Below are 12,922 nucleotides of genomic sequence, written 5' to 3'. Positions count from 1 at the left end.
TCTGTTGATAAGTGTCAATGTCAAAAGCTATATTCTAATTTTGGGTCGAAACTCGAAGGCATTTTTTCCAATTATAATCTTTTGAATAACAATAAAATCATTAATTAAAATTAATCTTGGTAAAATGTTTAGGGAGTAGTGTTGCTTAACTGTAAGCGTAAGTGTGTGTTTATTGATAAATTAGAGTGCGCCTTTGCCGCTTTAAAGAGTGCAGAAATGGCAAAATCCCAAATAAATACTAAATCCAGACATTATTCGCGGGATAAGGAGACGTTTTTGAAGGATTTGAAGCAGTTTAACGAGAGTAAAAAGTATAACGCGTGATTATTTATGTATTAATGAACATGTATATCTTCTGTAGAATGGTTTATAAATTTAATATTTTTTTTTCAGTATACCGTATAAAATACCGGTAGTGAATGGAGTTGATATAGATTTGTACCTACTTTATTCACTTGTACTCCAGCGGGGAGGTCTAAGTAGGGTAAGTCTGTAAATATTATCACATTTATTTTAAGTAGCCATGCTTCAATACTAATAATACAAATGCTAAAGTGTCTGTTTGTTTTGTTACCTAAGTTTGTAACAATGAACTCATATGACTGATGGAATATGGCTAACAAGCATAGCTTTCATCCTGGAGATGTATACTTTTGTAACTGAGATAAATAAGATTGGCCTTATTAACTTAGCAGGCATACTGGTTGTGGTGAAATTTGGCATTTACATTGCTAACATCCTCTACATGGACATAAAAGCAATTCCCAAAACATTAAGGAAAAAACCAAAATAAAAATGGACAACTACTAGTTTTTAAAATTTGATTGCATGGATTTAGGTTTAATTTATGATATTTTATAAAATAAATTTGGTATATTTATTTATAGGTAAATCAAAATGATACCTGGGAGTCATTTTTACGTCAACTAAGATTACCACATCCTTGTGTAAATGGATCTACACTACTCAGAAGAATATATGGAACTTATTTAGAAAAGTAAGTATTTGAATCTTGAAAAATAGTTATTATTGTTATAAACCGTATGAACCGCTGACAGCTCTTCTACAGGTTGGGTAGGAAGAAAAATCTCTTTCTAAATCTTTTTCTTCCTACCCAACCTGTAGAAGACCACTATAAATAATCCTATCATAAAATCCTATTACGATATTAAGGATTACATGAATGGTAGAAAGCTTGGTGATTTGCTTCTACTTCGTAGCTAAATATTAATATGACTGAGATGATGATAACAAAAAAAATCCTGTAATTTTGTTGTGGGCTCTTCTTATATCAGTGTGCGTGTGGAATCCTCCTAGCTTTAGTTTAAGTTAACAAATGTAGTTATCAACATCAGCTAACATTAATGGTAACATTTATGTATGAATGCTTCACAAGTGATAAGGTCTATTTGAATAAAACATTTTTGAATTTGATATTAGTAGGAATTTAGAAGACTAAAATATTTAAAATAAGTCTGGCTGTGAATGTTAAGTCTGAAGTAGTCAATAAAAAGGTTCTGCAGTGATGAATAATTTGATAATAATGTTATTATTTTCAAGGTATGAAAGAGCCAAAGGACCACCAGGTCGGGATGATGATAATGATATGGACGAGGATCCCAGAAGGGGAAGGGGTGGTGGAATGCCAAGGATTTCATATGGCGGTGGCACATACATATCAGGTTGGTGCATGATTTATTTAGTTGATACATACGTATTTCCATAAAATTCATAAGGTGCAGATCTTAGCATAGCATTAAAGGCATTCTTCCTGCAAACAAACAATGAGACCATTCAAAAAGTAATTCAATAGAAAACAGCGACTATGTTAGAAGGGTTAAGTATGTTCATTTGGGAACAATGAAAAATTAGTTTGAACCTGAGCCTTTAAGCTACTACACAAATTTCAACAAACTTTCTTTCAGCATCAGGAGAACCTCTTCGCACGGGCAATAGAATCGCTGGACCATCAGAAAGATTGACTTTGTCCTTGTTATCACCTATGCCAAATGAACAGGACTTTGCGGTCAACGTTTGCACTGTTCTTGCCGCAGATCATTCTAACAGACTACCATTAAGCACTACTCCACATATATTGGACTTTTTACTCGCACATGCGGGAGTTTATAATCATTGTAAGTAACTTTTCCTTCAGTATATTTTGTTTCTCTTGTCTCCATCATATAATTGTGAATATTTGACATATTTCGTAGTATGCATGTGACTGAATATGTGTTTGAATGAATCTTTTGAAAAATAGCAATTTAACTCTTTCAGCAAGTCTAAGAGACACAATAGGTCGGTCATATTATGAAGCCCGAGGAAGATATCCACATGAGTTCTGGCAGTTGAGAGCTGGAGGTGGTGGTGCCAAGGAACTGGCAGATGAGACCAAGTTTATGCAACCCGGTATAGAACAACCAGAACTAATGGTCCAAGCATTAGCCGCTCATAATACTTTGACAGACTGTTTGAGGCAAGGGGAAGAAGAAGATAACAGTTTGGAGAAGATAGTTGAGGAGGTGAGGATTAATGTACAATTCGTTTTATTTAAGCTTTAAACAATGAACTCTTTGTATAGGTGGTATTCCTGTTTTTCTGTAAAAGTAAGTATTTTTTAAAACAAATGATCAACTATTTTGATATTCTAACAATGAACGTAGAATAAAATATGTCATACCTGTCATTATACAAAATTTTTCGGCAAAAGTATCTTTAATATGGCACCTCTTATTTATAATATGCTACCAGCGTCATTGGCGGACAGAAATCTGAATGTTATATGATTTAAGCGTAAAATTAAAGACTTAAAAAGCGATATTATGCTATTAAAGAATATGTATCTATGTGACATTTTATAGAACTTTGACATATATTTATTAATAGATTTGTTGTATGTTGTTATTATTATTTGTATGATAAGAATTTAAATTAATTAGCATTGTAAGATTAGGTTCTTAAGGAATCAGATTTGCATGCCAATCGATGGCGATTGTAGCACTCAATTTGCAAATAAAGAAATTGAAATTAAAAGACAATGATCTGACATAGATTGATATATTCTTTTTATTATCTTCAGATTGATATACTATCGTCGTCGAAAGAGATTGCTTTAGACACCATTTGGTTTCCTGAAGTTTTTATTACCTAAAAACTGGAACTGAATGGAAATAGGTTGTAGTGTGTTCTAGTAAAGACGCTAGCTAGTAACATGTCCAAAACCGTTTCATGCACAACGCTACTGGGTGCCCCTGGTTAGTACGCAACGTCGATCTCCATAGAGATCTCAAACTCTCCACTATTGCTCAATATTTCAAAAAACTCTCGAAAATTTACTTAGAGAAGTCTATCCGACATCCCAACCCTCTCATAGTTGCGGCTTCTTTTTACTCACCCAACCTTAGCGCCACTCTCAACAAGAGGAGGCAACATATCCTTCACGACCCTCACGATCAGATTACTACTGACAATGCTCCCTATCAGAACACACAATTAACTTCTGCACAGCGTCTACGCAAGCGAAGACGAGGTCCCCGACTTCTAACGTCATCCGCACGGATGGGTATCCGTGGGCTCGCACCACGTTCTAGGAAGCGTGCGGATTAATCACCGTCCGTAACCCTTACACTCCAATCGTCGCCTGAGCCGAGGTTCGGCCTCACATGAGGCGCTCTCAGGCCGACGATCCCTTCGCTTCTTCGAGCCCTAGGGTTCAAACTCTTCCTGGCAGAGCCCCATTCCGAGGCTCACCAACAAGCCCGCGTTACGCTGTTAAAATCAGCTACACACAATCCAAAAAAAAAAGAAAAAAATAGTAACATCTGTTTGCACATTTAAGCCAAGATGTTTTTCTGCTAAAAAGAAACATATGAATATAAAATAGTAAATGCAATGTATTCTTTTTATTTTATACAACTTACGTAATGTTTAGAAAGTTTCAATAAAATTAACAAATTATTTCAATAAAAGCTTAGTAAATGAAGTTATTACTCTTTCTTAAACTCTAATTCGACCGTCGTTAACCAGGTGACGCGAACGCTTTTTTCCTATTACATATTATAATATTTATTATCATTTTAGTGCCAGTTTACTGAAGCTTTCACTATATTTATGTGTACTTATTTTAAAAAGGACTTACTGGAAGATTGGGTGACTGAACCATCGGAAGAGGACCAACTCTTCGCTCCAGAGTTAGCTGGCGGAGCAAGTTGCGTGTACACACAACGCGTTCTACAGATCGCGTCTATTGTTCGCTCGTTGTCTTTCCACGAGGAAAACGTGCAATATCTTGCAAGGAATGCAACATTGATAAGGTAAATAGAAATTCTTAGGATGTTAGCAAAGCCGAAGCATCCAAACCAGACCAGACTTGAGAAAACTCAGAAATTACAAATTCCAAAATTGGTTCAGATGAGCATCGAACCCTGGACCTCCGCTCATAAGACCACTGCCCTCACCATTGCCATAGGGAAGTCTTCAAAAACAAATAGCAAGCAATAGTTAACGTTTGTGATTTTACAAGAAATGAGACTGTAAATCTCTTTAATATATTATCAATATTTGCTAGAAACCTGTTTCGACCCAGATCCGGAAAGGATCTTGATCTTGATACTTGATCTTTTTTTATTCCACTACAAGTGAGCCCATGACTGCAATCTCATCTGGTAGTAAGTGATGATGCAGTCTGAGATCGTAGCGGGTTAACCTGTTAGGGAGTATGGTAGTCCTATCCCCAATCAGTTTCTACGCGACATCGCACCGGAACACTAAATCTCTTAGCCGCACGTCTTTGTCGGTAGGGTGGTAAATATCCACGGTCAAAGCCTCCCGCCAGACCAGAGAAATATCCGAAATTTTAAAATCCCAAATTGGCCTTGCCGGGAATCGATCCCAGGACCTCCTACTTAAATTCACAGCGCTCACTGTTGCGCCAGGGAGATCGTCGAAATCTTGTCTAATCTAGTCTTAACAGTCCCAAACAATGGGGTAATTACACAATTATTCAGGTCTAAAATAAAGATAGCAAATTCACTACATTTCTGTGTACACATTTTTGGATTGACATCACTTCTTTTACTCATAATTTTGTTACAGATTCCTGCTACTCTGTGCAAATTGTTGGGTAGGAACGTTGAGGCAAAGTGGCTTGGACACCCTGGGGAATGTTTCTACTGAACTAATCATTAAGGTAAATGTACATTTAGTTTATTTACTAATCTTTAAACCGAGACCTTGCATTGCAAAAAACATGCTCTTAATAATATATATATATTTATATAACAATATTTGTGGCTAAATTCAAATAAATAAAAAAGGCATGTATATCATTATCCAGGATCCAGCAACATGCCTGATATCCAGACACGTGCTATCGACGATCCAATCCGCGCTGATATCGCAGGATCGAGCGAGAGTTCTAGCTGCTTTGGAGCTTCTCAACAAACTAGCCCAGAATGAGGCCAACGAGGATGCATTGCTTAAGGCGCTGGAAGCTAAGGTTTCTATACTTACCTAATATTATCTATATAAAAAAAAAGCAAAGGTTACTGACTGACTGACTGAATGACTGACTGACTGACTAATCGATTTATCTACGTACAGCTCAAACCACTTGACGGATCGGGCTGAAATTTTACACACAGATACTTATTACAATGTAGGAATCCGCTAAAAGAGGATTTTTGAAAATTCCTATCTAAGTGGGTTAAATGGGGGATAAAAGTTTGTATAAAATCCTTCATTTATCAATTCATCTTCCAAGTCAATTCCATGAAACTTTGATTTTAGGTTTTCGATTAAAAATAAAAAAATACGTGTTTCACATATTGTAAAAATTCCAACTCCAAAGGCATCAAATAGGGGATGAAAATTTATATGAAAGTTTCCGAAGGTAATTTACGTTCATATTTTTCTATTAGCAGCAAGACATTTTATAAAAACTTTGCAGTCAAAATTAACAAATCAAAAATTTAACTTTACGTGAGCGAGGCCACGGGGCAAAAGCTAGTTATATAATAAATCCTTACTAGTATTATCAATGCTAAAGTGTATTAGTTGGTTGGTTTGTCCTTCCTTTGCGTCCTAACTAAGCAACCAGTTTTGATTTTGGCATAGTTAGTTGAAAGATCAGATAGTAACATAGGATACTTTATTTCCCAGGAAAACAAAAGATGGTTTCCACGGGATTTGTATAAAAAATTTAATAGGATGAAAAGCGGGCAAAAGTTATAAATGTTAGAATTACTAGTTATTCTAACACAATATGGGTCAGGAGGATCTGACTTCGACTAGTTTGTCGGGCCAAAAATACACTACAAGAATGAATGAATATTGCATAACACAAAGAGTGCATAAAACAGAAAAGCAATATCAAAACAGTGTATACAATTTGGCGGACTTATCGCTACATAATGTTCTCTTCCAGGCCACTAATGGCCCACTACAGGGCACGGGTCTCTTCCCACAATGAGAATGGGTTAATGCCGTAGTCCACAACGCTGGCCCAGTGCAGATTGGTGGACTAAACAAACCTTTGAGGACATTATGAAGAACTCTCAGGCATGCAGGTTTCCTCACGATGTTTTCCTTCACCTTCAACGGTCACCGGTCACACCTTCGTGAGGAAACCTGCAACGCAAGTGATATTTTAATTGTTTAAAACAGACATAACTGAGAAAAATTAGAGGTGCGTCCTGGTATTAGAGCCGGCCAGAGTTCAGTTGAAGTTCTACCGACTGGGTTATAACCGCTTACAATACCATTACTTAAATAAATAAATTTAAATATATTTATTTATTTAGGATAATCGGTTTCAACGCTTTCAACGCGACATTGCACCGGAATGCTTAATCGTTTGTTAGTAGAGTGGTTACTAGCCACAGCCGAAGACAGATCAGACCAGTGTAAATTCAGAAATTACAAATTAGCCTGAGCCTGGGACCTACCACTTATAAAAAAGAGCGCGCGCCATTGCGCCAAGTTGGGCTACAATGTCAATGTCGTACTGATGACTCATTAAAGAATCAAATTTTTAGGTGTATAGTGACGTATGCGCTCTCCTAACTCTCCGTGACATCATGGTGCTAGTGTGTACGCTGGAGTGCGTGTACGCACTAACGGCGTTGGGCGACCGTGCGTGCGAGGCAGTCGCAAGAGTTCCCGGTTTGATACAAACACTGGTGTCGCTTGTTACGGTTGAGGTAATATATTATTCTATAATCAAAAGTGTTTTTTTCGTCGGTATTAAATATTATATCCTGATTATATCCCCTGTCAGGAGATAATTAACGTGCCCACCTGCTAAATCACTAGGACATGGAATAGGAGAAGTTTACGAAAATCGGTTATTAATACACATATATTATTTGTATATTATTTTCACTTGTGCGACAGTGCTCTGAGAGTTGGTAAAGCTGTGGGAGACAGTGGCGGTACTACCATACAAGCCGAAAAGCCAGGCTTTAATTATCAATTAAAAACTTCTAATCATAACGCTCGTTTGGACCATAATCGTGCTATTTTTCAAAGATGAGTTGATGTTTTTTATTTGACACAACAACAACTGCCCTATATAGGCCATATGATGAGTTGAATTAGTCCTATATGTAACTGGGCTTGCTCTTATTCAAGACCCTAGGAACGCCACTGGTGGGAGAAGGTATATTTTTATGGAAGATAATTGTCTCCTGCCCATGCTAGCCGTACAGGCTGGTATAAATCGGGTAGTTGGCATAAAATGGGCCAATAAGAATTATATATATATTTTTGGTAGGCAGTGGTATCGTGCATATAGGAAGTGCACGCCACTTCTCGATACTGGATAAAAATTAATGATTGTTAAGTTATTTTAATTTGATTTTTGCACCTAACTTCAAGAGATTAAATTGATGTTTTCTACAAACGAGGTCGCTTTAATAGTTTCCTTCTGAATACGGGTATATGATATCTGACAAGAAATTAGATATTCTATGCATATGTGTCGTGGATTGCAGGTAATTTACGATACACCGGAATTACGATATATCATCGCATAACATTTAACGAAAGGTCTTAACCGTAGCTTCCTCTGTGGGCCGGATTCACATTAACTTCTTCGCATGTCTAAAGTAGAATCATTCACTGGTTCTAGCTAAGACATGCGTTTTCTTTAATCATGCAGGTTAACTCTAGAAGGCTAACTAAGGTCGTCCAGGGTTGTCGGGGAATTGAATCAGCCGGGAAATGGTCATGGATTACAGCCATTTTGTTTTGGCATTTGGAGTTATTTGCCCTGAGTAATTAGTTAATGTCGGCAGGCGCAGAGCTACGGTCCGCGTGCGTGCATACTAATGCGCGTAGTTGAAACCGTGAGTGGACCGCAGGCCGTTGCCGCCGCGGGTGCTGAGAAAGAAGTTGAGAAGCCGCACCTCACCCCTCTTCCACAGGTTAGAAGTTTTTTTTTAAATTCATTACTTCTTTGATTCTGTCGTGCATTAATTCATTTATTAATTCATACTTTTTTCATTCATTTATTAAGACCCAAACAGTTTACTTAAAACTAAGAATTAACAAAAAACAAACAGCATAAACACCAAGCAAGTAACTACTTATAAACTGAATCATAAGAATACACAAAAATTGTCAGCAAACATATTAAATAAGAAAATTGGAACTAGTATTTTGTAATAACATTTATGTGTACTTTTATTTGTAACATTTTCAATCAAGGTGGATAAATGAAAAAATATATATCTTAAAGTAGGTATACAGGCACACATATATATGCAATCTTAAATTTGCGTTTGAACGTTTTATATACTTTGAAATAGCAAAAGTCCTTTTATACAGATTCTGCTTATAAAGGCATTCGATTTTTATGTAATATGCTATTGTCTCATAGTATGATATCAGACATCTGACTTAAATAGGACCGAACTAGGTCAGATGTGTATATATATCATGAAAGTAGTTAAATTAAAGACTAACCAAGGAATGAAGTAAACCAATCATCGCACCACCTCGCATTCGTGGATAAAAATGAGCTACACACTTACATCTTCCAAGTAATCCACTTTAGTTCTGGCAATTTTAGAGATGTAGAAAAATCATTACGATAATGTCGTGGTATAAGAGGTGAAGCCTTTACCTTTTATATCACGACATTAGAGGTCTGTGTATCTCTTGATCAACAACTCAATGTAAAGATTCGCTTCCAAATAAATTCATTTGAAGGTAATGTTACCATACGTTTCAGTCGCAACCGACAACGCCTTCGAAGCCGATAGCAGAACCGCCGCCTTTGGCAACAGTGTCAAATCCCACGCCAGCACCAGTGCCCGCCACAGCGCCCATGTCGTCATTGCAGCAGTCGCACCTGCAACAACGGACTGTACAGGTGTGTAGAAAGATCAACAACAGCAAGTAATAAACAAGATTTACTTTATCATCATCATCATCATCCTCAGCGTACCAATGAGAGAGAGAGAGAGAGAGAGAGAGAGAGAGAGAGAGAGAGAGAGAGAGAGAGAGAGAGAGAGAGAGAGAGAGAGAGAGAGAGAGAGAGATCTAGCCGAGTCCCGCCATTTCGACTTATCAAAAAGCTGCGCTTTGTTATACATTTTTAGTGCGGTTCTATCTATAAAGAAGGCCTTACGTCAAGTTGCAGTTAGCGTATTTTCTAGGCTCCTCGTCATTTTAATATTAGGGTTACTAGGATTTAAAGAATTAGGAAAGTTTAAGGGTGCATAAGTATATTTTATAAGGAATTACCCTGTAAAAATATCAAAAGAAGCATATTTATTTTTCCATACAAACGAATTCAAAATATTCGAAGTGTTTACTTATGACAACCCTAATACCGACACGCGTATAGTACCTACGCTACGCGACGCGTAGCTAATGTTATGTAATGGTTGTCACTGCGTATTTTTTATCACAAATTTGTCTCCGAATTATTATAAATACTGTAATGTATACTTTTGTATTGCAAGGAAAACGAGCATTTCGTGCAAGCCTGGCTCCGAGCCACGTATGAAGCTTTACCAGCGAATGACAACAGTACGTGCGATGCCGGTGAAGTGTACAGACTGTATCTGGCCTGCTGCACCAAACTGTCGCGCAAGGGCGTCATTGCGCCTGCGCACTTCCCGCGGCTAGTCAGGTGAGGTCTTTGGTGTGAACTATAAGCGTGTTCCATCAAGCTGCTTGCGGTAGGAGTTAACTGGTAGAAATTGTCACGTAAGAAAAAGGCGTTATGCCTCCTTCATGCGATTCGTTCAGTTCCGTCTGGTGTAGTTTGGACGTTATCGTCAAGCTTCTGGTTTAACTTTTTCCGATCCTCAGAATAAAATGCAGAATTTCATTTCTGATGGGAATTCCCCGACTGTTTTTTTATAATCTTAAAAGAGGTTGAGTTGTTAATAAAAGAGAAATAGAATAACGATAAAATAATCAGATTAACCTTTTCTATGCACATGAGTCTGATTATATGATTCTCGTTGTATCTGTCTGTCTTATAGGACTGTATTTGGAGGCACCGTAGGACCAAATACCTTAACAACGTCGACAGGGGAAACACAACACGTGTATGTCGGTATACGATCGAAAAATTTGCCGAATAGGACCAATCCACCTGCTGGTAAGTGACGACTTAAAAGGCTTCATTCTAGTGTGACTATTTTCAGTTCGCAACATTAGACAAATCACAACGACAAAAACCGATGTCTTTTCTACCATAGCCAAGTGTAAAATTGTTGGTTTGTTTGTTAACGATTAATCTTATAATAAATTATTGGCGAGCGACATGCAGTACGTACATTGAATGGTGCAAGCAGCGTCTCGAGCGTGTAAGTCCTTAGCATTCACTTGCGGTGCTAGCCTATGTGTAGAGAGCATATTGTGAGATCTTCTTACTATGGAACCGTCACTCAAGTATAGCAGAGCTTCTTAAGTTTCTATTAAAAAAAAAAAAACTTTCAACCAGGACCGTCTTCACCCATCCTGAAGGCCCAACTGACAAACAAACCTGCTGCAAGCGAGCCGAAACCACTACCGCCGCAGCCACAGGTAACTAAAAGCTATACGGAATATTGTACATCATGCCCTTTATTATTTAGCCACTGACGAGCACGTGTGGGGACTACAGTTTAGAATGCAGTTGTAACCACCTCTTCTCTACCCGTGGGTGCCGTGATCGAACTCCAGAGAACGAATAGCGTCCTCTGTGCTACCACTACCCGTCTGCCCAGTGTGTTGATTCTCCCCTTGGGAGAAGCATTATTCCAGCAGATACACACACAGCACGGCTCCACAACAAAACCAAATGTGAAATTTTGCATAGAAGAGCTCATAGGATAATTTTTAAACGGAAAAACTGACGTCTCCCGCGATTTTTTAAAAACCGCAAAAAACTCGGATAAACTCGCGGGAATTACCTTGTATTATATAAAAAAGCCCAAAAGAGTGAAGTACCCACTGACGACTCTAAGTGTCTTCAATGTGGTCGAATTTTGCCTTATTTATTATTATATTGCTCTTTCTAGCGTATGAGTTACGCTGAAACAGCACCAAAAAATTCATATAAACTTCTGAAAACATTTATGAGTTGAAATGTATCTTACTTATACTTTCTGTTGCGACAAATGATAGCGCGATATATAATAATGCGTAACGCCATCTTGTATCATATTAAGAAACTATAACTCGATTGCGTAGTTCATATCCAAATCACCATGACCCATCGTTGAGACCCTAAATATAACAAAGTTCTGCAAAGAACTTCGTATTAATATCAATGTTAAATCCTTATTTTAATGGCATTTAATGGTGTATACTATATTATTAATACATTAATTGTTCTTCAATATTTTTTTGTTTGTTTTTTGTTTATTATTTACTACAAAATTATTTTGCGGACATGTTTAAAAGAATTCCTTCATCTTTTAATTAATATTTAATTGAATGGTCAGATCTAATTATATGATAATAATATTGTATACTGGCGCTGTGAATGACAGCGCCATCCCGTATCACATTCGTAAACTAACGCCTGTAGGTTTCTTTTTAGACGGTCGCGTTACGGTGATTTCAGATGACCCGGGCACAGTAGTGAGCGCTGTCGTCTTATAAGTGCGAGGATCTGGGTTTGATGATTCCTGGTGGGGGATATTTTCGTTTTATCATTTCGAAATTTTCTCAGACCAAGCGATTAGGGGGGTATTTACCCACATAGAACCGATAAGGAATTAGGACTAATCCTATAACTGACATACCCCTAAAAGGTAAGCATGCTAGAATTTTAATCTACATCAATCTTGTGGTGGAATTAAAAAAAAGCGGTCGACCAAGTTGCAAGCATGCAAGCGTCACTGTATCGAGATTTATACAATTGTCAACTATAGTCTATAATACGTTCCTATTTTCAATGGGGACAATAAATTGCTCGAGCATTTAATTGTCTGATTTTGCACTTATCGTTGGGGGTCTACCAACGCTGCGTTTACATGGGGGTATAGCTGGGTAAGCCTCCCAAATTGCCAACCTCACCCGCCCGTGGTGCACCCTGCCGGCGACCGAGAAGTGGCGGTATAACCACTTTTTTTGGCTTGACTGAATGGCACAGGCCGGTGTCGGCAGCGGCGACCCCGCCTGCCCAGCGTGGTCATTATTGGGCATAGCTTTGATGCGAAACACAATAAAAAAGGTCACGAGGCTGATTATGATGTTTAAAATTTAAGAACCTGTCTTCCACAGATCCAACAGCAACCACCCCACCCTGTGCTGTCACAGGCGTTGGAATCCACAACGTCCAACACTTCGCTCATCAAACATCTCCTAGCGCACAAAGTAAGCCCTGCACCCGCAACGCACGCGCAAGTAAGTCAACTAACACAACTAACTTAAAATTACACTATACTTACGTTATTTTGGGATGTTTTATTTTCTT

The 12,922-nt window shown here is 37.9% G+C and overlaps 1 protein-coding gene across 7 annotated transcripts in view; it reads left to right on the top strand.

Moving 5' to 3' along the window:
* The window catches only part of LOC120624906 (AT-rich interactive domain-containing protein 2), a 39,010-nt gene continuing 26,088 nt past the window's right edge, over positions 1-12,922 (top strand). For 6 of the 7 annotated variants that reach the window (XM_039891694.1, XM_039891696.1, XM_039891697.1 and 3 more), the window contains exons 1-16: positions 1-311; positions 394-484; positions 888-997; positions 1,561-1,682; positions 1,926-2,135; positions 2,278-2,522; positions 4,132-4,313; positions 5,095-5,188; positions 5,336-5,497; positions 7,035-7,199; positions 8,295-8,423; positions 9,233-9,373; positions 9,969-10,138; positions 10,497-10,615; positions 10,961-11,043; positions 12,730-12,852. In XM_039891694.1, the coding sequence (XP_039747628.1) occupies positions 217-311; positions 394-484; positions 888-997; positions 1,561-1,682; positions 1,926-2,135; positions 2,278-2,522; positions 4,132-4,313; positions 5,095-5,188; positions 5,336-5,497; positions 7,035-7,199; positions 8,295-8,423; positions 9,233-9,373; positions 9,969-10,138; positions 10,497-10,615; positions 10,961-11,043; positions 12,730-12,852 (2,241 nt within the window). In that variant the 5' untranslated portion in view covers positions 1-216. The remainder of the gene's footprint in view (positions 312-393; positions 485-887; positions 998-1,560; positions 1,683-1,925; positions 2,136-2,277; positions 2,523-4,131; positions 4,314-5,094; positions 5,189-5,335; positions 5,498-7,034; positions 7,200-8,294; positions 8,424-9,232; positions 9,374-9,968; positions 10,139-10,496; positions 10,616-10,960; positions 11,044-12,729; positions 12,853-12,922) is intronic. The other variant, XM_039891693.1, reaches the window with a different exon arrangement.

Source organism: Pararge aegeria, chromosome 7, assembly GCF_905163445.1.
Source record: "Pararge aegeria chromosome 7, ilParAegt1.1, whole genome shotgun sequence".
NCBI classification, from domain to species: domain Eukaryota; kingdom Metazoa; phylum Arthropoda; class Insecta; order Lepidoptera; family Nymphalidae; genus Pararge; species Pararge aegeria.
Note: the sequence above shows the minus strand (reverse complement) of the source record. Positions and strands in the feature narration are given on the sequence as shown.